At 43.5% G+C, this 24740-nt stretch overlaps 1 protein-coding gene across 1 annotated transcript in view; it reads right to left on the bottom strand.

Annotated features, from left to right (window-relative positions):
- LOC308172112 (collagen alpha-1(XI) chain-like) overlaps window positions 1-23361 on the bottom strand; it is a gene marked incomplete at both ends in the record, with an annotated part of 66090 nt that extends 42729 nt beyond the window's left edge. Inside the window, 7 exons of the mRNA XM_080547022.1 lie at window positions 475-579; window positions 1517-1609; window positions 4481-4606; window positions 13220-13382; window positions 14712-14925; window positions 16459-16623; window positions 23247-23361. Of these exons, the coding sequence (XP_080403148.1) occupies window positions 475-579; window positions 1517-1609; window positions 4481-4606; window positions 13220-13382; window positions 14712-14925; window positions 16459-16623; window positions 23247-23361 (981 nt within the window). The remainder of the gene's footprint in view (window positions 1-474; window positions 580-1516; window positions 1610-4480; window positions 4607-13219; window positions 13383-14711; window positions 14926-16458; window positions 16624-23246) is intronic.
- Between the last annotated feature and the right edge of the window lie 1379 nt (window positions 23362-24740).

Here is a 24740-nt window from a genome sequence, read left to right on the forward strand (position 1 = left end):
CTAACCAAAACGCAGACACCCTGTGTAACATAACTGTTATTGCCCGTGAATAGGGTAATTTGTAAATCCATATCCCAAACAATCTCTATAAGCATACATGACATGAAGTGCACATTTTCCGTAACAATTTTCGTTGAAATTGAATGGACATGGTTGAAAGTTCTGACAACACAACATGAGGTATTGATATTACATCATGTAGATTGGCAGCGCCTCAACATTCCATACGTCTCACACGCCACCATACTGTTGAGTACAGCATATTTTACGCCTCTGTCTCGCCGTTCTGCTGCTGAAATAACCACAGAGTATGTGCTCGACATTGTCCCACCTTTGTCACTTCATATTACATATGGCACCTCCTTTAATGTACACTTTTATTTGTAAGAGGTGCCCCTCCACCTCGTAAAATCCACATTTAAACAATATATTTTTAAATTGAAGTGTGATATTTTATTTAAGAGAAGCATGTACCTCACTGAGTCCGGTTGTGTCTGTGGGAGTCTCAGGTTGGCTACCGTCGACGGCTCCGTAGTTAAGCTCACCCTCAGGGTAGTAATCTGCCTCAGCATTGACCGCCTACCGGGAGGTAATGACACAGGGAAACAAGAGGAGAACCAGACAGACAGTTATAAACACAGACGAGATAAAAGGTACATTCTGAAACCTGCGTACCATCTAATGGTGTGCTGTCAAGATTGGATATGGGATATTAGATCACTTAGAGGACAAGCAGGACAACAGAGAGGAAGTTCAGGGAGAGAGAGAGAGAGAGAGACAGTGTGTGGGACAGTGAAGCTAGGACAGGCCTGGTAAGGGAGAGGCTCTGATGGACAAGGTAATGAGAGATGACCACACACCCTGAGAGAAGGGCAAGGCAGAGGTTGCCATCAATGGCAGCAACCACATGACAAAACAGTGTGTGTGTGTGTGTGTGTGTGTGTGTGTGTGTGTGTGTGTGTGTGTGTGTGTGTCTGTGTGTGTGGGTGGCCCGCATCTCCAAGAGACAGGCTAAACAGTTAGCAAGGTATTGCTCTATATCTGCTATTGTCGTTAGCCGCTCAATATGGAGTCGGCGGTGCTTTTTGTACCCATAGAGTAGATATAGTTTTACAGTCATTTGTATCTATGCTATTGTATCTGTTAACCCACATTTGAAACAGCCTCTGTGTTAATATTGTATGTGTACGATGGTTGCTGTACAGTCACAAACGTAACTGAATGACTCCCAATGAACTGATTGCACTGTTAGTGTTTATGTCCTTAATGCACTTTTTATTTATGTGGACATAAATAAAGGATTTAAAATGTGTGTGTGTGTGTGTGTGTGTGTGTGTGTGTGTGTGTGTGTGTGTGTGTGTGCGTATGTGTGTGTGTGTGTGTGTGTGTGTGTGTGTGTGTGTGTGTGTGTGTGTGTGCGTGCGTGCGTGCGTGCGTGCGTGCGTGCGTGCGTGCGTGCGTGTGTGTGTGCGTGTGTGTGTGTGTGTGTGTGTGTGTGTGTGTCTGTGTGTTTTACCTCGGTTTTGGCTCCTTCAGTTGGAGGAACATCAGTGACTGCTCCTTCACTGTAGTCATAGAACTCACTGTACTCTAAGTCGTAGGAATTGTACTGGATGTGAGAAGAGAGAGTTGAACAAGCAATCAGTTAGTACAAGCATGTAAATACGGTCTTCCTTTTTTCAACAAAAAAGGACATTGTTATGGTCTATCAGACATAGTTCAAATATTTACATGGCCCTCACGTGTTGTCATAAGAAAAACATACCACTGTTTTCTGAGGGAAATAATACTGTCTTATATTTTAGAAGATCAAATCATTGTCACTCAATGTTTTATGCATCCTCTAAATTATTACAGTAAAAATGGTAGTACCGTACATCCATGATATAGCATCCATAATGACAAAATAAACACCGAACTCAGAGTATTTCACACATGGATGACACGAACAGTCCTTCTCTGACACTCTCAGTCATTGATCTGATGTTTGTTTGAATCTTACCCCCCTCCCCCTCCCCATCCCCCCAAGCTCCCCCTCCCCCCTCCCCCCTGCCCAATTTTGTTTCACATGACCTGTTGAAAAGTCTCTAACCAAGTAAATAGCAATAAAGATTCTTGTTTGCATAAAACAGGATGTTAGAGGGTTAAATGCCGTGCCAATGAAAACTCATCTGCTCAGCTCTGTTTGGAGCAGCCAGCGGTCTCCTCCGGGCCATACGTACTAATGGGCTGTCTTAAACACAGCCCTCTCTAGATGGGTTTACTCTGTGGGCAAACACTTATGGTCAACTTACAGTAGGGGGTTATAATTATAGTTAAAGAGAAAATGAACAGCTTGTGGTGGAGGCTTATAAACAGTACACATACATTATTGTTCTTACACTGTGTTGTACTTCCAATTCGTTATCCTTACGTGTTGCCAGGCAGTGGATGACTTGAATTAAACACAAAAGGTAGTAGGAACTAGATAAATGAATGAATGTTGACAAGCAGCGCTATGTCCACCCACTCTTTGGATGCCTCTTTAACCTTCTTTTCCCTTGGATAAAAAGGAGTGTGACCAGTCAAAACAAAGGCCAGGCAGATTAAGTTAACAGGCTGCCCCATGATATCTCTCCGTCTATCAGAAGGGGATAAATATTAGTCCCAGTACAACTGCTGAGCTCATAAAAATAATAAAAGACTCAAGGCCTGATGGCCTGGCGGCCTTCCACTGGCTGCAGAAGAGAGGCCGGAGAGAAGCACTAGCCAGCCAGCCAGAGAGAGAGAGAGAGAGAGAGAGAGAGAGAGAGAGAGAGAGAGAGAGAGAGAGAGAGAGAGAGAGAGAGGGAGAAACTTGGAGAGAGAGAGAAAGAGAGAGAGAGAGACTGAGAGGGAGAAACTTGGAGAGAGAGAGAGAGACTGAGAGGGAGAAACTTGGAGAGAGAGAGAAAGAGAGAGAGAGAGAATGAGAGACTGAGAGACTGAGAGGGAGAAACTTGGAGAGAGAGAGAAAGAGAGATAGAGAGAGAGAGAGAGAGAGAGAGAGAGAGAGAGAGAGAGAGAGAGAGAGAGAGAGAGAGGAGTAGATTTATGGGCGTGAAGAGCCTGGCCAAGCCTCAGGCCTTCACCACTGCAGGCGAGAGAGCTGGATGAAAGGCATAAATATTGAAGTGTGCTCATAAAAAAAGAGTCCCCGCCCCTCCACCCCCCCCCCCCCCCAACTCCTACATGTGTCTCAACCAGGCATGTGGTTGTGTGCTGCAAAGCATCATGGGGTAGGGATCGAGGGAATTTTTTGTTAAAGGACAGGACATGATCTTTGAATACTTTCATGATCCCCTATCGCTACTGAACCATGATAACCTGGTAACCCCATCGCTACTGAACCTGATAAATAGACAGGGGACCCTGTAACGGTTGATAATATAACTATTAATTCAGTCTGATTACGCAACTATTTCTGAACGCTCCCTTTTGTCTGCTTACACTTGTCAAGCTACTTGTCTAAGGAAAGAAGGCTGACGAAGCCACATTTTCCGGTTCCATAATCTACCATCCATCTACTAGATATTTTAATAAACAGAATTACGTCTAGCAACCTGATTCATTTCACTTTTGTGTTTCAATTCAAATGAAACGTTTAGCAGGCCAGGGATATAACTTGACTTTTCCAGGTATTGGGAGTCGAGCTGTGGAAGGAAAGGCTTGAGTTTCCCTGGGAGTGGAAGGCAGAGAGAGAGCCTGCAGAACTCATTAGTGATATAAATCATGGAGGCCACTCCAAAGTGGGCTCAGACTTTGTGGCAGTGAAAAAGGAAAGTTTCCAGTGTGAGCTCATCAGTTATTTAGTGAAATACTGTTGGAAAATGTCAGCAGCCTACAGGAGAGGATTTTGGAATACCGAAAAAAAAAAAAACAGACCCAGACACAAAGCATTGTATTTCGATTAGCAGGATTGGCGAGGGACTCCAGCTTTGTGGCGTTGTGTAAGGAATCCAGTGGAGCCAGTTATCATAAAACACACCAATTAGACAAGATGAGGAAAGTCTTCAAGGTTGCTTTTGAAATATGAGTGTCTCTATCAATGGAATATAAACTATATTAAGAAATAGGTACAAATACATGGAAAACATTCATTTGTCAAATTCTTTCTCTGCTGGATCACAGCCTGTAAGAGACATATCCAATGTTTTTTACCTTACTAGATTGGCCGTCCCTGTGATACACGGACATGTATGAAGAACGCCCAAAGTAAGCTGCGACTTCTACTGTTTGCCAACACACACTAGTCTTATGCCTACAAATAGAGGATCTTTGTCCAATGTTAGTTGGACAGCATAACAGCATAACTACACAATAACAACTTCTGCAAGACATTTTTTGTTTTATGTTTTAGAGGTAGCCAGCCCCACTGGACCTTAGACACCCAACCCCCCATCCTTTACCTCCCTCCTCCTGTACAGTAACCCCCCCCACCTTCCTTTCCAGAGATACTGACCTCATCCTCTGGTTCCTGGGCCTGAGGGGTGTCCTGGTGGGGGGTTTCACAGTCTGGGCTGTAGTGTTCACAGTAGTCGTGTGCTGCCTTGGGGTCTGCCACTACCAGCAGCTGCTGGATGTCGCCCTGGAAGAGCAGAGAGAGAGAGAGAGAGAAAGAGAGAAAGAGCATGTCAATACCAATCACTCACTATCACCTTAGTTCACAGGCTACAGGGGAGTGATCAGATAACACCTCTCATCAGGCCAATAACACTGTTACTGTCCAGTAAGGAGAGAGCTTGAGAGACGGAGAATGAAAATGTGTTTCTGGTCTGGATCAAGTCCACGTTTGTAGTACAGAGATATTCAAAATTCATGAACTGAGTATCCTTCTAGATTCAAGCAAGTACCCCCCCCGCTGCCCCTCCACCTCCCCAGATTGCTCATATTGCAGCAACAGAAACAGAAAACAGTCATCATGTCTGATATTGTTTTCATACGGGGGGAAACCAATATGACAGGCGAGATCCATGTGCGTGATATTAGCAACAGTAGATGGTGAATATCAAATGCATCCCGCAGCCCTTGCAAACTGAACCAACCTCTGTCACCAGACGACTAGCCAGGCAATGGCTTTTCTCTGGGTCCAAGACCGCTCACTCACTGACCTAAAGAATGCAGACTGGGCCGCTCAGCTAAGAAAATAAAAGGGGGGCGAGGGGAGATTGTGTCACGCACACACACACACACACACACACACACACACACACACACACACACACACACACACACACAAACACACGTGCCGAATCGAGGGCAGGCGTCTGTAACCCTTTCAAAAAGACTATTGTACAGTCCCTCGCCCAACCATTAGGGACGTGGAGTCACATTTCACAGGCCCATCGTGCTTTAGTGCACGAAGAATGATCAAGATAAATAACCAAGTCTGTACTTATGTGAAAATATCTGAGGCGGTCTGTTTTTCATGAACATTTGGAAAAGGAAATTAGATCCCCACTCCCGCCCCGTCTCCCAGCCAAGGGCCCTTTTTTGCAGGATCTTATCCCAGGAATTTTTAAACCAGGAGCTGTCTCTCTCTCTCTCTCTCTCTCTCTCTCTCTCTCTCTCTCTCTCTCTGTCTCTCTCTCTCTCTCTCTCTCTCTCTCTCTCTGTCTCTCTCTCTGTCTCTCTCTCTCTCTCTCTGTCTCTCTCTCTCTCTGTCTCTCTCTCTCTCTCTCTCTCTCTCTCTCTCTCTCTCTCTCTCTCTCTCTCTCTCTGGTGCTGCTGTGGAGAATGTTAACCACCCGACCACAGGAATACCTCAGCTGACCTCTGAGGTATATATATATAGGGGGGAGGGGGAGCATTCTGCGCCCAAACACACCTCAGCATAAATAAGTAAGTGGCTGAATATACATAGGTAAATAAGTTAAGTGCCAGGGCCAAGGCAGCATTACTGTATGGGGCATACAGGGTGGCCCCTTAGCTTAGCGGAAACACATCCTAGCAGAATTACAGTAAATGTTAAATTACAGGGGAGGCTAACATCTGTATGAACTTAAGACTCTGGAACACATTATATATTCACGACGTGATGCTCCCGTCATGCGTGACCAGTAAATCTCGACGGTGTTTGTTTGGGTGTTTGACAACCCACTGAATGATAGGTAGTATATATAAATAGACATAAAAAAGGTTTATGGATGTATACGCAATCCTAATCCCACAGACCTGCTCCGTGGTATCTCGAACCCTCTCACCACTTTCAGTGCTGTGCTGCTTTTTCTTTGGTTGCTTTTTTGTTTTGTTTTTGGGATGGCCAGTGTTCTAACTTTCCATCTGTCCATTCCCCCCCCCCCCCCCCCCTTACCTCCATCTGTCTATCCCCCCCCCCCCCACACACACACACACACACACACATACACACACAATCTGTATGTCCATCACCCCCTCTCTCTTTCTCTCTATGTCTGTCTAACCACATCCTTCTCCCTCTCTCCCTGTCTCTGTCTGGCACTGTGTCTGCCTCTCTCTCTCTCCCCTCTCCCACCTCTCTCTCTCTGGTTCTCTCGCCCCCTGTGGACAGTTGTTTATGTAATTGTCTCGTGCGTCTCACGGGCCCCTCCCAAGGACGCCTAAGAAGTCCTGTAATGATATATTGTCCAGGCTCTAGGGTAATGTGTTGGCAGAGGTGCAGAGGGATACATGTACTGTAAGATCTACAGCATGTATTACTGGGTCGGTGTACAGTATGTAAACACTGTATTACTGGGTCGGTGTACAGTTTGGAGGATGTGGTGTACAGTATGTAAACACCGGCGCGGTCTGCAAGTCAGGTCCTGCTCACCTCACCGATATGACAACAACTTGATAGACGAGCACAGTAACAGGTGGACAAGACAGACTGTCATATCATCAACTCAGGCACAACGGACAGCATCTTTGACATCAGCTTTGATTCACCGCCGTCATAAATTGCACACTGTAAGGCAGGTGACAATGACAATGATGTGAAGGAAAAAAAGAAAAATGGAGAGAATGCCCTCTAATGACAAACACCGGACACAAATTGGCTTTTAACAGTGAGGAGCACTAACAGAGGATCAATCGGATCAAAAGGACGGCAGTTATCTCCTTGTCCCTGATAAACCGTGGATCCGTAAAGTCCATAAAGTCGCCCCCCCCTGTCTCAGGCAGTGCAGCAGTGGAGGACCTGCAGGGCTTTTCTCTCCAGGCTCGGTGACCTCACCGTACACTCTACAGAGTCCCCACCACCGCCCTCCAAAGACCCTCTGGGAACAGACTGCACATCAAAGAGAAAAATATCTGGCAACCCCCGCCGGCTCAGCTGATCACCTACCAAGTGGCCAATATTACAAGTCCTCCTCAGTAGACCATGAAATCCAAGGCTTGGCACAACCACCACACCAGTGACATCAAACGTGAGTGCCAAGCACTGGGCCTCAACCACCCTCAGAATAAGGAAGCTTGAAGAGAGAGAGGGGAGGGAGGCAGGGAGGCAGGGAGGGAGGCAGGGAGGGAGGGAGATCAAGTGCATAGCTGAGGGTGGAACAAAGGAGCATTACCTCACTTGTCAGCCCTCCACACCCCCAGCGTGTGTTTCACTCTGAGTATAGAGTCAACTGATTAGGGCTGGGAGGAGGCTGCTAGAGCAGAATCGCCAGGGAAAGTTAGCAGGGTTTTCCCTCCACCCTGGTCTTGCCGGCTTATGTCTGTCCTGGTCAATTCGAGAGTTTTTTTCTGTGTTATACTGTTACCGACATGCTGTTGTGATTGCGATCCCGATAAGAACGACAGACACTAGGCATAACTGTATACTAGATTTCATAGCAACTTTTTTTTCCATCAGCTAGCTAACATTTTTTGTTCTAGGATAGTCCTGATTAGAATTTCCATATTTTGGGTCTGTCTGTCTACGGGTGCCTCTGAGTCATTTTATACCTAAAAGCTAGTAACGAGGGCCCAGGTGTATTTCCAGAGTAAAGGGCAGTTTTCCTTTGTGAACACCTGGTTGATATTAATGCATCTTTAAAAGCGCGATTGGAAATATGCCTGAGGCCACTGAAATCTGCGGTACTGGAAAAAAAACACACACGCATGCACGCACGCACACACACACACACACACACACACACACACACACACACACACACACACACACACACGCTGCTGCTGCTGTATGTCATACAATAATTTTCCACAATTCAGAAAGAAAGCTCTAATCCACACTGCATCCTGTAGCGCGCACATTCGGTATGCTCAGTCTTGATAAAGGAGAGCATACTCAGCCGAACAGCAGGATGCACCCTACTGTACAGCAGGCCAACTCTAGAGTTCAAAACCTTTGTCTGTCAACCTAGCCAACCAATCATCTCACAGAGAGGAGAGGAGAGGGAGGGCTGACTGCTGTTCTGTTCTCACCTGACTGGTGAGGACTCCCCCCCTCCCCCCCCCTCCACCCCCACCCCCCCACCCCCTTCAAGCTCACTCTGTAATTACAGACCTGAGCCGAGTGCCAGGTATGTCAGCCTGTCATCATGACCTGCCCCTGACCCTCCCACTGCTCCACGGGGCTGGTTTACCTCTGGTCAGAGGGTAGCAGAGTTACACAGCAACATCTCTCCTCAGGGGATGCAGGCAGCCCTGGGTGTACTCCAGGGGAGGCTGGGGGAGGTAGACATTGGAGGACGGGGCTCATTGTAACGCTCGGAACGGCGGAATCGGGAACGGTGGAACGGAATGAGGAATGCTATAATAACCTGTTTGATACCATTCCTCATTCCATTCCATGTGTTACAATGAGCCCGTCCTCCGATTTCTGCCTCCACTAGCCTCCCCTGGAGAACTCCCCTTACACCCTATTACAGTTGTCAACATGTTTATAATGTTGCTTTTGTCAGTCCAGCACCTGAACCAGTGGGATGTTTTTTTTTCTCTCCCTCTCTCTCTCTCTCTCTCTCTCTCTCTCTCTCTCTCTCTCTCTCTCTCTCTCTCTCTCTCTCTCTCTCTCTCTCTCTCTCTCTTTCCTCTACCCCCCTTTTTTTTCTCTCTTTCATTTATCCCTCTATTCAGCCACCCCCATGGTGACACCATCATCAGAAAGAGGGAGGAGAAGCACATCAGAGATACAGATCCCGAAACTGCACAAGGACAACAATTGACCATGGGGCGGAGGAGAAAAAAGGAGGGCTAATACCCTCCAGATTTCTTTCCCAGCTTTAATCAAATGCAGCCTTTGTGGTCAACAGCGGGGATAACGTTTCTTTTTAAGTATCGGGGGCAGACAGATGCCTTGTGCAGATCAAATATTAATGTGTTTTCCACGGCAGTAGCTCAGCTCACACAAACCGTACTTCAAATAACTGTTTGGGGACTTTACAATCGGCCCTCCCTCTTCCCCACCTCTACTCCCTCTTCCACATCCTCTCTCTCTCACATCGGCAGCAGTTGTCACTGAACTAAATAGCACAAAATGGCTTGGCGGCGCGCTACCTCTGAGCACTACTGGGGCTGGTTAAGTAGGAAGGTATGTTTGGCTGAGGGGAGAGAGGGAGAGAGGGACACAGAGCTGGACGGTGCTAAGGTTTTAGAGTTTAGGGGGGTTGATGGGATGGATGGATGGGGGAGAAAGGGGTGGGAGGCGTTGTAACATCTTATGAGAGATGTCAGGTAATCTGATGAATGGTCAGCTTTATATGGCCCAGGATCCACAGGGGGTCCTCTTGTCCACACAGGAGGGGAGAGGGGAGAGGGGGGGCGGTACAGCTGAAAGTAGGGTTTGAAGGGAGGTGAAAGGGTCTTATTCACTAACCTGTGTTACCCAACCCCTAGACCCCCAAATTGATATGACTCCATAATAGCAATGCTGGGAAAACACACTCAAAGTATTTGCTACCATCGGAAACTCTGTATCAAAGAGAATTATGGCAAATACCAAAACATAACAAAAACAATCCAACGGATGATCCTTAACCAGAGAGACAGTGAAACAAAAACAATGTTTCATTCCAATGCTAAGGGCCCAGGAGAGAGCTGTCCAATTTCATGGCTAAGATTGGGTTTGGAACGGTCTGACACACACACACACACACACACACACACAAACACACACACACACACACACACACACACACACACACACACACACACACACACACACACACACAGCTCATCCCTGTTAACCTGCCTATACAACCTGGAGCAGCAGACCAACCAAAGAACTGAGAAACTGCACGGATGACTTCAACATCACGTCTTGTGGCTTTCATTTGAGAACGTGAAAAAGACCTGTTCGGAGGCCCCGCCAGTGGCCATATCTCTTAAACAGCTGCGGGTGCAGGGCCAAGACAAAGCACACGCTGATCATATTTTCCCTTAGCCTTCACTCTTCCTTTTCGTTCCAGCTCTCACACCTGGTTATGCAATCTGCAGCAGTAAGGTACTCATATGCGCTCACAGCCACAGACACAGCATAGAGGAAAAACAGTCAGTAAAAACTGGGGAGCTCCAGTTTTCACAGCTCACAATACAAACTGCTATGGCTGTGTCGACCTGTCTACATGTGTTAAATAACTAATTTTGTTCATCAGACACCTGTGTGAACGCTTGAATCTGTATCAACTGATTCCAAAGTTCCAGAGTCCGATTGATTAGTGAAATGGACATGCTTACTAATATGAATGCTTACTAACGCTTACATGCTTACTAATACTAATACTGCTTACGTCTTACTAATAGCAGGTATAATAGGTTTCCGGCTCTGGGTCTGATATAACAATATAACCCTGCTATGACCCTCATAAGCCTGCTTTACATGCGCACTGTAATCCCGATTGATTTCCACTCCACTGTTTGTCTAACACGTTTCCGCCTGTGGAGTGTGTTGGTTTTCATAGCGAAGCTGAGAACAGTCAGAGCGGCGCATCATCTGCCAGCAGCACCTTTTTCTGCCCAATATCACAGGAGAGGGGCGATGCTTATCCTCCCACACGGTTTCACTCATTAGTAATGCTGTTGTTTTATTTAATAAACCCACCTAAAAGGACACATTGGAATGAACCGGTGGAATGTGTATACCCTTTCACCCAACATTAGGCCAACACACTACATAAAGCAGACAATGACTTCATATTAGAATGTATTTGCATGGGGTACACTGCACAGTAGATCATTGGTTTACAGTAGTTCCATACTGTACCAATAATAGATTATGTCATAGAGATATTACCTCAGGATATTCCTCAAAAGAATAGTAATTGGTTTATAAAGCTTGATTTAAGCCATGTTGTTGGTGCATAAATATGCTTAAATGATTACAGTTTCAATTTGGCCAGTTCTCAAACATCTGCATTTGCAAATGTTGCAAACACTCTGTGTACATTGGAGTCTGTGCAAGACAAGCAAAGGCCACTACAACGGGATGGCAAACACATTTTCTGAGGGGATCTCAGAGTTTGGCCAAGAGGGTTTCTTCAGACCAGTCATTAGTGTGCAGTTTGCTTACAAATAGTCAGATTGCAATCAACAAACCCAAGGCTATAAAACTTAAAGTGGAAATAATTATAGTTTAAGATACCTACAGTATAGTGTGTGCTTGGGACACCACAGCAGTGCAAGTGGTTTTGCTCTGATGAAACCTGCCTACCAACGTGCGAACACTCTACCCTTGAGACAAACAAAATCATTTTCTCTTTTCCTTGTTTCTCTAAACAGAGAAAAAGCCCAAATTGCTCTATAATTCCACACCGTTTAGCTTAATTTATGTTCAAACAAAGAACACCCACATAAAGCCAGATTTGGCTTTAAAACAGAATTTAAAATAACCCTCATGAGACTCCAATGCTAAACGCTAACCCTTCACGCAGCCTTAATACCAAAATCTATTTAAGAAAGATATAAAACAAGATACGCTAGACACTCTGGGTACAACGAGCGATTTAAGTTACAAATAAAACATTTGATCCAAGATGATGCTTATGGCTAAAACAGATCATGACGAAGTCTAAAAGCCGTCATCCTTATCCTTGACAGTTATGAGGCCTAACATAGTAACAATAACAAGGAGATTGAGAATGATGAATAGTATCAAATTAAACACCCCATAATTGCTCTGACCCCTCTAAATCCGAGGGTTAGCATTGACTAGCATTAAGATTTTACGTTGCCCCAGAAACCAAGTGAGGAAGAGATGGATCATGTTTTCAAGTGGTTCCACTGTTCAGAGACATGTTTGACCTGAAGGCAAGCATTAAACAGGCTGTTCTTATTAGCAAACATTCCTTTAGCTGACATCAAAGAGGGGGCCATTGTCTCGTAAGCTAGCAGTAGCTAATATTTTCCATAGATCCCAGAGCTAGCTACCAGTGTTGAAAATGGGTTTCCTAACCCTAACCCTAAGGATTAGCTCAGATATCATCAAACCTTAAGTAGGGCATAGTAGTACATTTACCAAGCCATAATCATGCTACCAATTCAATTCATTGGGCCAGTTTCCTGGACATAATGTTAAGTCTAAATCAAGACTGAAAAGCATCTTCAATCGAGATTTTCTATAAGTGAAAGTGTGATTTAGTCCAGAACTAGGCTTAATCTGTGTCTGGGAAACTGCCCCTGTCTAAGGTATTACATCCCACGGAGACACCTACTCTCACTATCTCTCTCTCCATCATATAACAATCTCAGTACAGTAAACAGTATTTACTGTATAGTTATTGTAACTTGGTGAAAGAACTTGATTGAAATCTCACAAGCAATCTCAACTAAACTAAGTTATCAAAGTTAATCAAAGAACAATGTTTCTTGATATTTTGAGCCATTCAGACTTTAATCTTAAATTGTACCACTGTAAAATGCTCACTGTAAAAATCCTTTGAGGCTCTAAAATGCAGCATTTGTGAGCAGCAAAAAGTCAAGTATCGTTGTTATGGTCTATAAAGAATGTACTGTTTACAAAACAATCTTAAGAAAGGGAAATAAAGGCATTCGCTTTTGGGAGAGAAGTATCTTTGAAAACTCAAGGCAAGCTGTATGAAGGCACAATGGAGACCAACGGTAGGCATTCAGTAACTTCCATATTCTTCTGTGTCAGCCATATTTCTCATATGTCTCGCTGAGTCAGCAAAAACAACAGCAGTAATCGCCTATGTGGTTAGCAAACCTCTCATTTAAATAAACACGAGGCTAATGGACGATCTCTTGTCGACCCAAGAGAAACAGAATAAATTCCCAAAGCTCTTACCTCAAAGACTTCTTCATCCAGGATCCTGGTACCAAAGACAGTGATGCCGTCTGTGTTGATGATGGCACCGTCACTTCTGCTGAGTGGCCTGATCAGTTTCTTCTTACAGTCCACAATGATGGTCACAGTTTTCTTCTCCACACTGATGGCTACACGATGCCATCTGCACAGGGACAAGGGCAGTGTGTCAGGGAGAGAGGGCAAGGGCGAAAAGGTATTTTGAGTGTAATGTGTAGATTTGTTTGCTTCATTTTGAATGGTAAAATAAGCACAGGTTGGTCATTTTCAGATCTACTGTTTGGTACATCAACTAGGAAGATAATGTGTTCCCGCAAATCTACCAATAACCATAAACAACTAAAGTGCACTCATTCATACAAGCATACTGTAGATTGTCTTTACATTTCTGGATGAGGATCAAAGCATGCCATTCTTAACCAATTACCATTATTTAAATTAATGTTTTAGCACTAAAGTAGATTTCATTGTGCTGTTGACCGCTCCGTCAGATAAACAGAGATATGTTCTCACCGAATGTTTCATATTAGCCGAGACTCACTGTCAGACAAGTAATTTATGCTGCTCTATCCCTTTGTTTTATTACACATCAACATCACACACGGCTGTAAATCATTTGGGGAAAATAGACTGTCATTAACATACTGCCAAAAAATAATTAGGTTATTCAATACACAGACGTCTGACTATCCTTTCATATGGTATTAATGACTTAACTATAAAACATATAAATCAAATAATAGTGAATTGTCAGCACATTGTTTTTTAGTCCACAAGGAAGTGTGAAAGTAACAGCATGGGAAATTCTAATCTTGAGATTATTGCGCCTAAGATATTATATATATATTTGATTATATTATTATTTTTGTAGAACTGCCTTCCAAATGTTGTTAATATGAACGTCTGTAAAGGTGGAGGGTTTGACCTATGACCTATGACCTGAGCCTGTGCACACCCGCAGTACCATGATAATAATAATGCAGACAAAAAAAGACGATGTCAAAGATCAGATGTGGGGCTTGGGTAGCATACAGCACATTGCTTGGATCTCAATCCTCAGAGCTCTGGCCTGGGGTGGTCCAGTGGTCGAGCACCACGGTCTGAGTGCACACATTTCGGCGTGGGTTTGAATCCGGCCCATGCCCTGCTGACATGCCTTCTTATTATTATTTTCCTGTCTGTCTGTCTTCACTATCTCTATCCAATAAAATGAAAAATATGAGCAGGACTGCCCCACTCAGAAAAATAAATAAATAAATAAAAAATAAAACCTCAGAACTGCCAGTAATACCTCCAGTATCAGTATCATAAAAACGTGCGACTTATGGTACTGTATTCGACATGTATCACCCAAAGGCGCGAAACGAATAAAACAGAGTGATCCCAAACACCAAATCAAACCCCAATCTCCCAACTTCAGATAGGTTCTGACCTACTCTGGCCCCTCTTCAGAAAGAAGCCAAACATCACTTACTTGCCGTCAGCGAGGTTGATAGAGCGGAACAGGGGGTATTCCTCGGGGGCAGGCTTGCCATGCTGGTCCTCGTACAGGAAGACAGGGGCACGGCCCACCTCTACGCCCAGCTGCTGGATGCCCTGCTCGTTGTAGACAGACAACAGGAAGGACTGGATCCCTGTCTTGGGCTTGATGGTGAAGAGGATGGAGAAGTCCTCAGGGAATACCCCTCCTGGAATGGGAGAAGGACAGCGCAAAGGGTGATTATTGGTTTGAAACTCTTATTAAAGAGGGACTACACTGGCTGATTTCACCTGGATCTTCCTTGTCATTTTCCCAAAGTACCAACTGAGAATGACATTTCTTTCTTGGAGGTGTGGTTTGATGTGCCAACCATAACCCCACCTTTATATAATCAGGGAACGGACTTACTCAGTTCAGACTGAACATGAAAATACTGGGTTTATCCCAAGTTATCGCTATAATGCTATTTCTCAGTACTGTATGTGGACCATATGCTCAACTAACACTAACACTTTAATTGAAGCCCACATACAGTGTGTACAATATACTAATGTTGGGTTAAAATGTAATCGCTGTTGTCACGCACTGTAAAAGTTGAAATAGCAGCCGGCTTACCCTTAAAATAGTGAGAAGTAACTGTGTGACGTCATTTTACAAGGTTGAAAAAGAACAATTCTATCAAATGTAATTCTCTATAGCCATTAATAGAGTTTACTGAACAAATTATAGACTGCTGGTGATAAAATAAAAGCCAATTGTACTACGCCTCAGACTGAGAATACTCTGACAGCTTGTTCCCTTTGCCAATACAATGGGGAAACTCCACCCCCAACTCAATCTGATATTCTTTGCTTGAAATTTCCAGTCTTTAAAAACTGTAAAGGTTTGCAGGCAATTCTTTTCGGCCAAAAATCACAGAAATCTAATTGTTAATTTAATCTCCTGCTATTTTGTGCCTTATTTTTCCCTTTGCAGTCTGGCCAATTTGGAAGATTCCCAACACACACAGACTGGGAAAATGTATTTAACAAGACTCTGTTCCCCGTAAATGTGTATAGTATCCTGGGACAAGTAGGCAGCTAGCAAGTTTAACTATCTTCTCAATCATAAACAGGGCACACGACTCGAATGGACATGAAACAATACTGTTCTTTATTTATTTATCTCTCTTGTGTGTATTCTCGGTATTTAAAGTAGGCCTTTCTAGTTGTCCGTTAAACATCTGAAAAACGATGGGAATTGATAAATAGCTCAGGCATGAATGTGTGTCAACAGCCAGATGCGTTTGTACTGTTCTAAATAATTAACATTTCCTCTGCTTCCTCTATTGTTTATTGTCCCAACGCTGGATCAACTGGTGAGCAGTAAGTAGCTTAGGACAGTAGCCTGACTGCATGGAAACATTATCAAAGACCTTTTTGTCTTTCCCAAGTGGACTCTGTCCTAAAACAATAAATATGGGCTTATTTCTCCCATCAAGCATCGGGCACCAGACCCTCTAGAGCTATGACTCAGTCTATGTGCATTCAGCGAGAAAACCCAGCTGTATTTCCAACTTCCTGCCAAATGCAGAGCTCTGGTAGGCCTCAAGCCATCGTATTTGTAAAATGCCACTTCGCGAGAGACAAGGACGATTTACGAAAGCCACACTCGATAAATCTGCTTGTCATCTCTAGTAAGTAGTAAATAACCATGGCATTCGTGGTGGAGATGTGTGTGTGTACAGTGAAGGAGGGTTTACCTGGGAAGAGTTGCTTGGTCGGAGCGCTGATCTGGGCCTTTTTCCCCACTCGGAAGGCGACATCGGGTTTGGATCCTCTACGGTGTGTGCAGAACCCTGTTGTTTTCCTCACTCCTTCCGGGGAGCTGTGAAAGTCTAGAGCCTTGAGTACGTCCACTGGGTCAGCTGTGGGTAATAAGAGACAAATTTGGTATCTTCAAATGATAGCAATACACCAAACGTATCTTTGATACATAGAAATACACTAAAAGAGATGTTTTGGTGTCATGATGAGACTATTCATGCTCACAACTAGGATATCCATAAGGTATCTATGAAATAATTATAGTTGGGGACCATATCAATAGTGGGCTTATGAGAAATATAAAAAAATATGTAAACGTCCCCTTTAACGTATAGATAGTGTATCTTCAACCTTGGGGTAACAGTTTACAATGTTATCTGTGTTATAACTACAGTATAACATTGTGTCATTACTACAATAACATTGTAATAGACAGATATAGTACAGCAAAGGACATGTCCAGTTACATATTCAAAAGAAAACATGACATAGTCTGACATTTTTACCACATCCATTGACTGGTCACTGTGTGTAACGCTGCCAAATCTGCCAAATGGAGCAACAGCTGTTTTACAAGCAACCTGAGCGGTGGAGCCGTAAAGATGTTAGGAGCCATCCAATGGGTATTAATAGGCCCCCTGCTCCTGGTCCCATCTACTAAACCACACAGACCATACCTCCCTAGCCCCCCCCCCCCCCCCCCCCCTCCCTCCTCACCACACTCACTCGGTTTCTCACCCTCTTTATCTAAGTCTTTGTTTCTCTCTCATTCTCTCTCTAACTTACTATCTCACTTTTTCTCCATATCCCTCCCCCTCTCTCCCTACTTCTCCCTCTCTCCCAGACCCTTAAGGCAGTAATGCTTTACAATTGCATTATGGGGGATTCAAGGAAGACTAATAGCCTTCAAAACAAGGTCTTAACTGGCATGAGAACAGCCCAGCTACCCAGTGATTTATCTACTTCTGGTTGGGTTTACCTTTGTTGCCGTAAAAATAGAAAAGTGAGCTATTACTTAAGGTCATGACTGCAGCAATACATAATACTATGAGTAGAGGGCTGTTAAACATGGAGGATCGTCCCCTAAAAGTTGTGCTTTGGAAGAAGCCTTTGATGCTAACTTCTTCTCTTACTGCATACTGAGATCGGCTTTGCAGCATGCCTACACATAATATATTGTTGTTATCGATACATCTGTATAATGTCCGATATACAGTACATAACTATGCAGTAAAGTATTACATACAACATTCAAGCAATACTGCCCAGTCCAGTTGGTTCTAAGAGTGTTGGGGTCATGTAACAGAAGTGTGTTTTGATGTACTACTTCTCTTCTTCTTGCATACAGATGCATTGACACTAGTTACATTTAAAGGTGCCAGTACATTTTTCAAAGCTTTCAGGGTTGAATACTGACTTCAAGTGAGTAAATTACATCGATGAATGAATTGATTGTATGCCACCAAGTCACCCGATGATGTCAATGCATGATTTACACATGTCTCCAGTTAGCAGATATGAGGTTATTTGACATGAGATCTGGAATCATTCAATTCATGTGAAACATCTACAGTTTTTCACAATTTCACTATGAGGCCAGGAAAACAGTCTTTGGCAACATTCCACACCTAGCTCTCGACTGAACAACCCCTACAGAGTTTGTCTAATTGATTTGAACATAATGACTATTGGCAGCTCTAGATTGTGCTCTTGGGACCTCTAAAAAATTACTAGAAAACCATCTGGCAAACACTGCCTGCGACAATAAAATCAACAATCCTTTGCCACAGGCTACACTACTAAAATCTACCCTACTTATAAATCTCATATGCAAAGATGTCATTCATATGATTGAGATTTCAGGGCGTGTGTGGTATGCATCAACAGATTCCACAGTTCTATAGAAACAATATCATATTGTTCTACCAACAGAGTTAGAACACACATATGAAAGACTCTGGTCTAGTCATCCCCCGAAACACACAAGTTAAGCCTGGGATCTTGTCTGGATGTTGAGCCACCCCTTTGTCCATCAGTGGGCCAAGAGACAGGATGTAGCCCCTTCAAAGACTCGAGTGACAATAAACAATGCCTCTGCAGTCAGCTGATGGTCCCACATGGGGAAGTTGTGAACCACTTACCAGAGACAGATTTCTAGAAATACATAGAAGGTTTAATATGCAGTCTCACAAAATCTCACAAAAAACTTAAGAGTTACACTGTGTTTGATCCCACTCGTTTCTGACCCCAAGACATCCTGGGAAAGTACTTTAGGTGGATCATAACGAAGCCTTTCTTAAAGTCCATGATACATTAGGTCTCTTAGTCTGACTCATAATGCTCCATACAGCACAAAGAACCCAATGAAGTCTAGGCCAAAATACACTGTGGAATGAATACAAGATCCTGAGGATGAATACGATTCAAAAATGTCGCAACTTTTAAAAAATACAAACAGTGAACAAGAATGTGCTGGATACATGGTAATGAACTTCTGTCAAAACATTGCTACATCAAACAGAAACCTGTTCAATTAGAGAGACAATCTTGACTTTGGGTGGAAGCCTAGACAAGAATTACTCTTACTCAAACTTTGACTCTTTCTCCCAACACCTTTGAAGAGGTTTTCAAAACAATTTGAACAGTTTGAGCTGTGTTAAAGGCAATAAGATATTTGATCACAAACACTGTTTACATTTTCAGTACTTTCCCAACGTCTGGCTTGTGAAGGCAGGAAGTGCTGATCCTGCAGTTCCTGTTCCTCCTCAGTGGCCAGGTGGGGGTCTAGGGGGTGGAGCTGGGGGGTCTAGGTGGTGGTGGGGGTCTAGGGGGTGGAGCTGGGGGGTCTAGGTGGTGGTGGGGGTCTAGGGGGTGGAGCTGGGGGGGTCTAGGTGGTGGTGGGGGTCTAGGGGGCGGAGCTAGTCAGCATCCTGAACACATTATGGTGCTGGCACTACTCCCTTCCCCCCGCTACCCCCCACCTTCACACTCCCCCAGTGTAACACACATGGGACTGAACTCAAACGCTCTATCCTCAAAGCTCACACATGAACAGAACAAACACAGTGGGTGTTTAATTAAACACTATTTGTTCAACCAAATTATACTGAATGTACTTCTACTTTCTATCTCATTTAAAGTTAAGGATATCTACAAACTCTAAGGTGAGATACTGAGGTTGGTTTCTCTTATATGGCGTACGACCCGTACGTGATTCAGGTGATTGTGATCATGCTAAAATATGTTTCTGTTGGGCTAGTAGTCTGTCCATCTCAAATATTTGGTGTCCCTGAAACCAAAACACTTGAGATATAGTTTAGTTTAGTTAGTTAGTCCTCTTCACCCCGTTGAGGGGCATAGGGCATCCACAGATATAGTTTAATGAGGTTAAAATGTGGTGAATTGTACATACAAATAGGACATGGTCCTTACACTGTTGTTACACTGTGTCCAAGTAAATACACAAGAGTGTGTACATTTCATAGAGGTTTGATAAAAAGAGGGGTGAAAGGATACGTTGATGAGCCTCATTTCACCCAGTGTCTGCTAACTGGTGTACAAACTGAATAAACTGCAATTACTGTATTAGGGTAACTAACTTTTAAAACCTCACAGAAAATGCCCCATAAAAAGGAAAATATTCTGTAGTTCTTCTGTATATTGTCCCAAGTACAGAGCTACTGGTTCTTGAAAAAATAAAAGCCTGAACTAAAGGTCTCTTTGTGAGTTTCAGAATGCCTTTCTGCATTACTGCATACCTCAAGGCCTCATATATTCCAGATGTGCTGAATTGGCCAGGAATTGCCCCCCACCCCTCCCTCCCCTCCCCTCTCCTTTCCTCCTTCCCTCCTTCCTAACCACCTCCTCACAGAAGCGCTCGAAAAAACAGGCAATATCCCAAAACCATTAAAGGCACTAAATGAGCATGCATGCACTGCTTTAAATGCATCGCATCCCTTAATAGGTGGTATTATGCCACATCTTGAATAAGGCCTACGCTTCCGCCACCCTCCACAGACTATAAACTGATTTCTAATGATAAGGATGGAAACCACTTCAGAAAGGCATGGATCTGACTAGTTCTAACTGCTAACAGTTCCTTCACAGTTATGGGTTATCCGCAAGACCTCATACATGGCTGAGGAGTAAACCAACAATTGTCACACATTTTGAATGACACTTCTCACTGGGCCTCACCCTTGTTATCAAGGAGGATGTTGATATAGTACCTGTCATGTTAACAAGCCACTTACAATACATGTCAGAGGAGCACATTTCTCCAGGCAAGTAATGCACGTGCTGACATGTGAGATCATTTGAGACAGATAAGCCATTTCTAAGACTTTCTAAGACTAAAACCCCCAAAAGAAAGGATCTCTATCATCCTCTTTAAACCCATACATTCATGAAAGATAATACACATCCTCAGATCTGAGACATCTACAACATCTTTGGAAGCCTATAATATAGGCCTATAGACACTTTTTCCACTGTGCTTTACTATGCACTGATTATAAGTATATAAGTTTACAACGTGAGTAATTCTTAAATCGCTGACTATTGCGTCTGTGGCCTCTGTGGCTCTGCGTCTCCGGGTAACATCTTGGGGATTATGTCTTTCTGCGCTGGTTCTCGTCACTGCCATCTATTGAGAGTTGGCAGCATAAGTGGCAATTACAGTACATTGGAAAGCCTGTGAATGTTTGCTAGCACATCATGCAATTATGGTCTGTTTAAATATCAGACACAGAGAAGAAGGATGGGCAATGGACAAGCTGTGCCAGTGTGGTATTCCTTTTCTGACCCACATGAACTTCAATACTATTCAATATGGCGCCCTATATGATCAAAAATGGGGGAAGGGGGGCATGGAGGTGGGAAGCAGATGACATTCCAACCTCAAGATCAAGACAGAGTGCAGTGCATCTTGGGAGGAAACTGTAGTTACTCATAGGATGCCATCAAACAGTATTAACAACAAAAACAGTGGTAGATGGATGGACAACTGCCCATTTTTCATGTCAATGTCCAATGAAACATCCTCTGTATCCAAGATCTACAAAATGTCGTTTTTTTGTTGTTGTTCTTTTTTACAGTTTTGGACCAATGATAACCCCCCCCCCCCAAAAAAAAGTTGGCTTTCCATCCGAGTCAAATGTGCTTGAAATACTTTCCAAATATATAGTCATAACTCAAATATTGATATTGTCTTGCTGCCTGTAAACAACACAATAAACACATTCATTGCATCAGAGACAAACCAATGTTAATGAACAAATACTCAGTACTATCTAGGGAAATAAGCCATCACTGTGACCCACATATGTAGTTTAAAGGGGGTTGGAAAGACACCACAGAAACTTTTTCCATCAACGCCCCTTATTGGGCTTAGTGGGAACCAGGATAGTGTGGAGAAACGGTGTTCCTTCTGGCCGCTATATGTACTTCACTTCCATAATATAGCATATTGCCTATAGCCAACGCAGCATACAGCCGCCTAAGATAGAATAACGGTGACTCGTTCCATTCCTGTTGAATTTGTTATTAACTTCAATGACATTAGCTATTATAGTAACGCATCACTTAAAGGTTCATCGGATATGGGATGGGCTGATATCTGATATCGGAGAATATTGACATTTGTCAATAATGTGGATGATCGACTGGTTCATGTTTACAACGGTGATTTTCTTTACAGCTGAACAAACAGGGCAAAACAATTGAACGAGAAAAGTGTACATTAAATCCACAGAAAAGTGTTGGAAATTGAAAACCAACGCGTGCCACAACCAATTTTCAATATTAGGCACCCGCAGTGCATTCCCATCTTTCAAGTCTCAGCACAATAGTTTCCTCATAAAACTGCTTCTTCAAATAAAACGAAGCCGTTCCAAACAATAAGTCATCACACATCTGTCTCTATTTGTGCCAAGCGCGTTGCCAAAACTGACGCGTAAAACAGTCACTCCTTTACGCGCGGTTCCTCTGAGGATGCATGCTAATCCATAGGATGCCATAACAGACCTAAACGTGCAGATCTCTCCAGTGGGCTGCAGAATGCCAAAAGCATCAAAGTAGTGTGACATTGCAAACCTCAACCTTATGGAATCTCACTCCCGACAACCATGTGCACACACACCTAGCGGACCACCAACGCAACAAACAAAGCATATTTGTCTGGGAAAAATCCTTTAAAACTGTCGTCAGAGAGAGGGTCCTGGGCACATTTTTATTTCGGGTCCCATCACAACATTATGCCACGTTACAGCGGGCTGCTATGGGCATCATGCTGGGAGACCACCTGAATAGCCAGGGGGGCAAAACTTCTGAGAGGACCAGCGGAGGGAGGCTTTAAAGTTGCCTATAATAACATCCCCGGTGGATTTAGCTTTTTTTTGCTTTGTTTGTTTTTTTAATCCAGACCAAATGATTTTGAATACAAAAAAGGAAACATTAAAGTTTGTTTATAGGCTATTATTTGGGGGGATCATTCATCTATTCTATACAAAAGCCCACACATAATAATGTGATAAACAGTTCACGAGGTGCATGCACTCCAATGCATTACTTCCATTTGTCAGGTAGCGTGGAGCCCTGTCTGGTATGCATGGCCATAGGTGCAATGTCATCATTTGATAGCAGTTGATGGAAAGGATGCCCTCAAATTGACTCGAGACTCCCGGTGAGGCGCAGAAACGTGTCCCTTCCCTGTGACACTTCTTACCTGCTCTGACATTGACGGCTTGCAGAATGAAACTTAGAGTGACGATAGTGGTTAGAGTGGGATTCCAAAGACACCTTTTCGTTTTCCACCTTGTGGACCACCTTTGCATCTCCATGGTGAGAGCCCGCAGCTGTGCAAAAAACGGGCGACGTTGCACAAAACTTGGTCCCTTCTACTAATCCACAAAAAGGTGTTATTTGTTTGTACTACAAAGCCATAAGTGAAGACAGTACTGGTTTCTTCGCACGGCCAAACTGGGCCCTCCTGATCTGCTCTCCCTTAGCCCAGGCTTCAGACTGAAGGTGTATGGGGCTTTCATGAAAAAGCGGAGACCATTGGATTCCCCGAGAGCCGCGCGCGCCGCCAGGAGGCTGGGCAAAGCGGCACGAACCTGAACCGTGGCGACAGGAAACTGACACTTCGTTTAGCAAATCACCGGGCTGGAAAGTTGTCTCTGGGTCCGCCCCCATCTGACTTGATAGAGGAGTCAGGTCCTTAGTTACGGCGATAAGATGAGTCGCATCATTTTTATCTTGGTATTCAGATCACAAATAATGTCAGGACGCGACTGAAAGAGATGAACTGTAAGCTTTGTGGTTTGTTATTTTGTCTCCAGCACATCATATGTTTTGTCAATGTTGTTATTTCAGGAAACATTAAATTCTGATTTGATGAAAAAAAGTAAAAAAAAGTAAAAAAAATAAAATAAATAGAGATATATATTCTATAGGCCTATTGCAAACATTATTCAGTGCTCCTCATTAGAATTGCTACCAACATTGAACAAATAATCATATGACTCCAAAGGGTTGTATAAGGGAGATCTAAATGAAGATAGGAGGGTCCATTGGCTGCTAATGCAGTTTAATTGAGGGGGTGGAGCAGTTTGAACAATTTCAGACATTTCCTGAATGCATGAGAATGTGAAAACGAGAGTATGAATATAAGTTGGACAACTGTGATATACTGTAGAAGCCTTAGCCTATTGGCCAAGATGAAAATGTTTTCCAGATTGTAAAAAGTTACCTCAAAGAACTCTGTAGTTGGAAAGCAGTGGCTGCAGAGATCTGAAAATAATTTATGCTTGAAGATCATTGGAACAAAGAATGGAAGGACAGGTGGTAGCTATAGAGTCCTGGCCTGGATTTTGTTGAAAGGCGTATTTGACAGTGTAATAGCAATAATTGTCATACAAATCCAAACCGCATTGTTAAGGTTTGTCAGTGTTTACATGTGTTATTACACAACAGAAATTAGATCTATGTTTGTATCTAGTATGAAAGGTTGGAGCTCAGCTCAGGATACTGTAGATCATGCGTGAGTATGTGAATTAGACAAAGAGTACTTGGTATGTCAATGTATATATAAACCCTATGTATTCCATCCCAAAAAAGTTCTGCTTAGAGTTTAGAGATTAGAGATTTTCCAAGAGATGTGAATGTGTTCCTCTATGTAAATCCTCTATGTAAGCTTTTGGCAACACACTCACTTACC

The sequence above is a fragment of the Nansenia antarctica genome (assembly GCF_963989245.1).
Source record: "Nansenia antarctica genome assembly, chromosome: 16".
NCBI lineage: Eukaryota > Metazoa > Chordata > Actinopteri > Argentiniformes > Microstomatidae > Nansenia > Nansenia antarctica.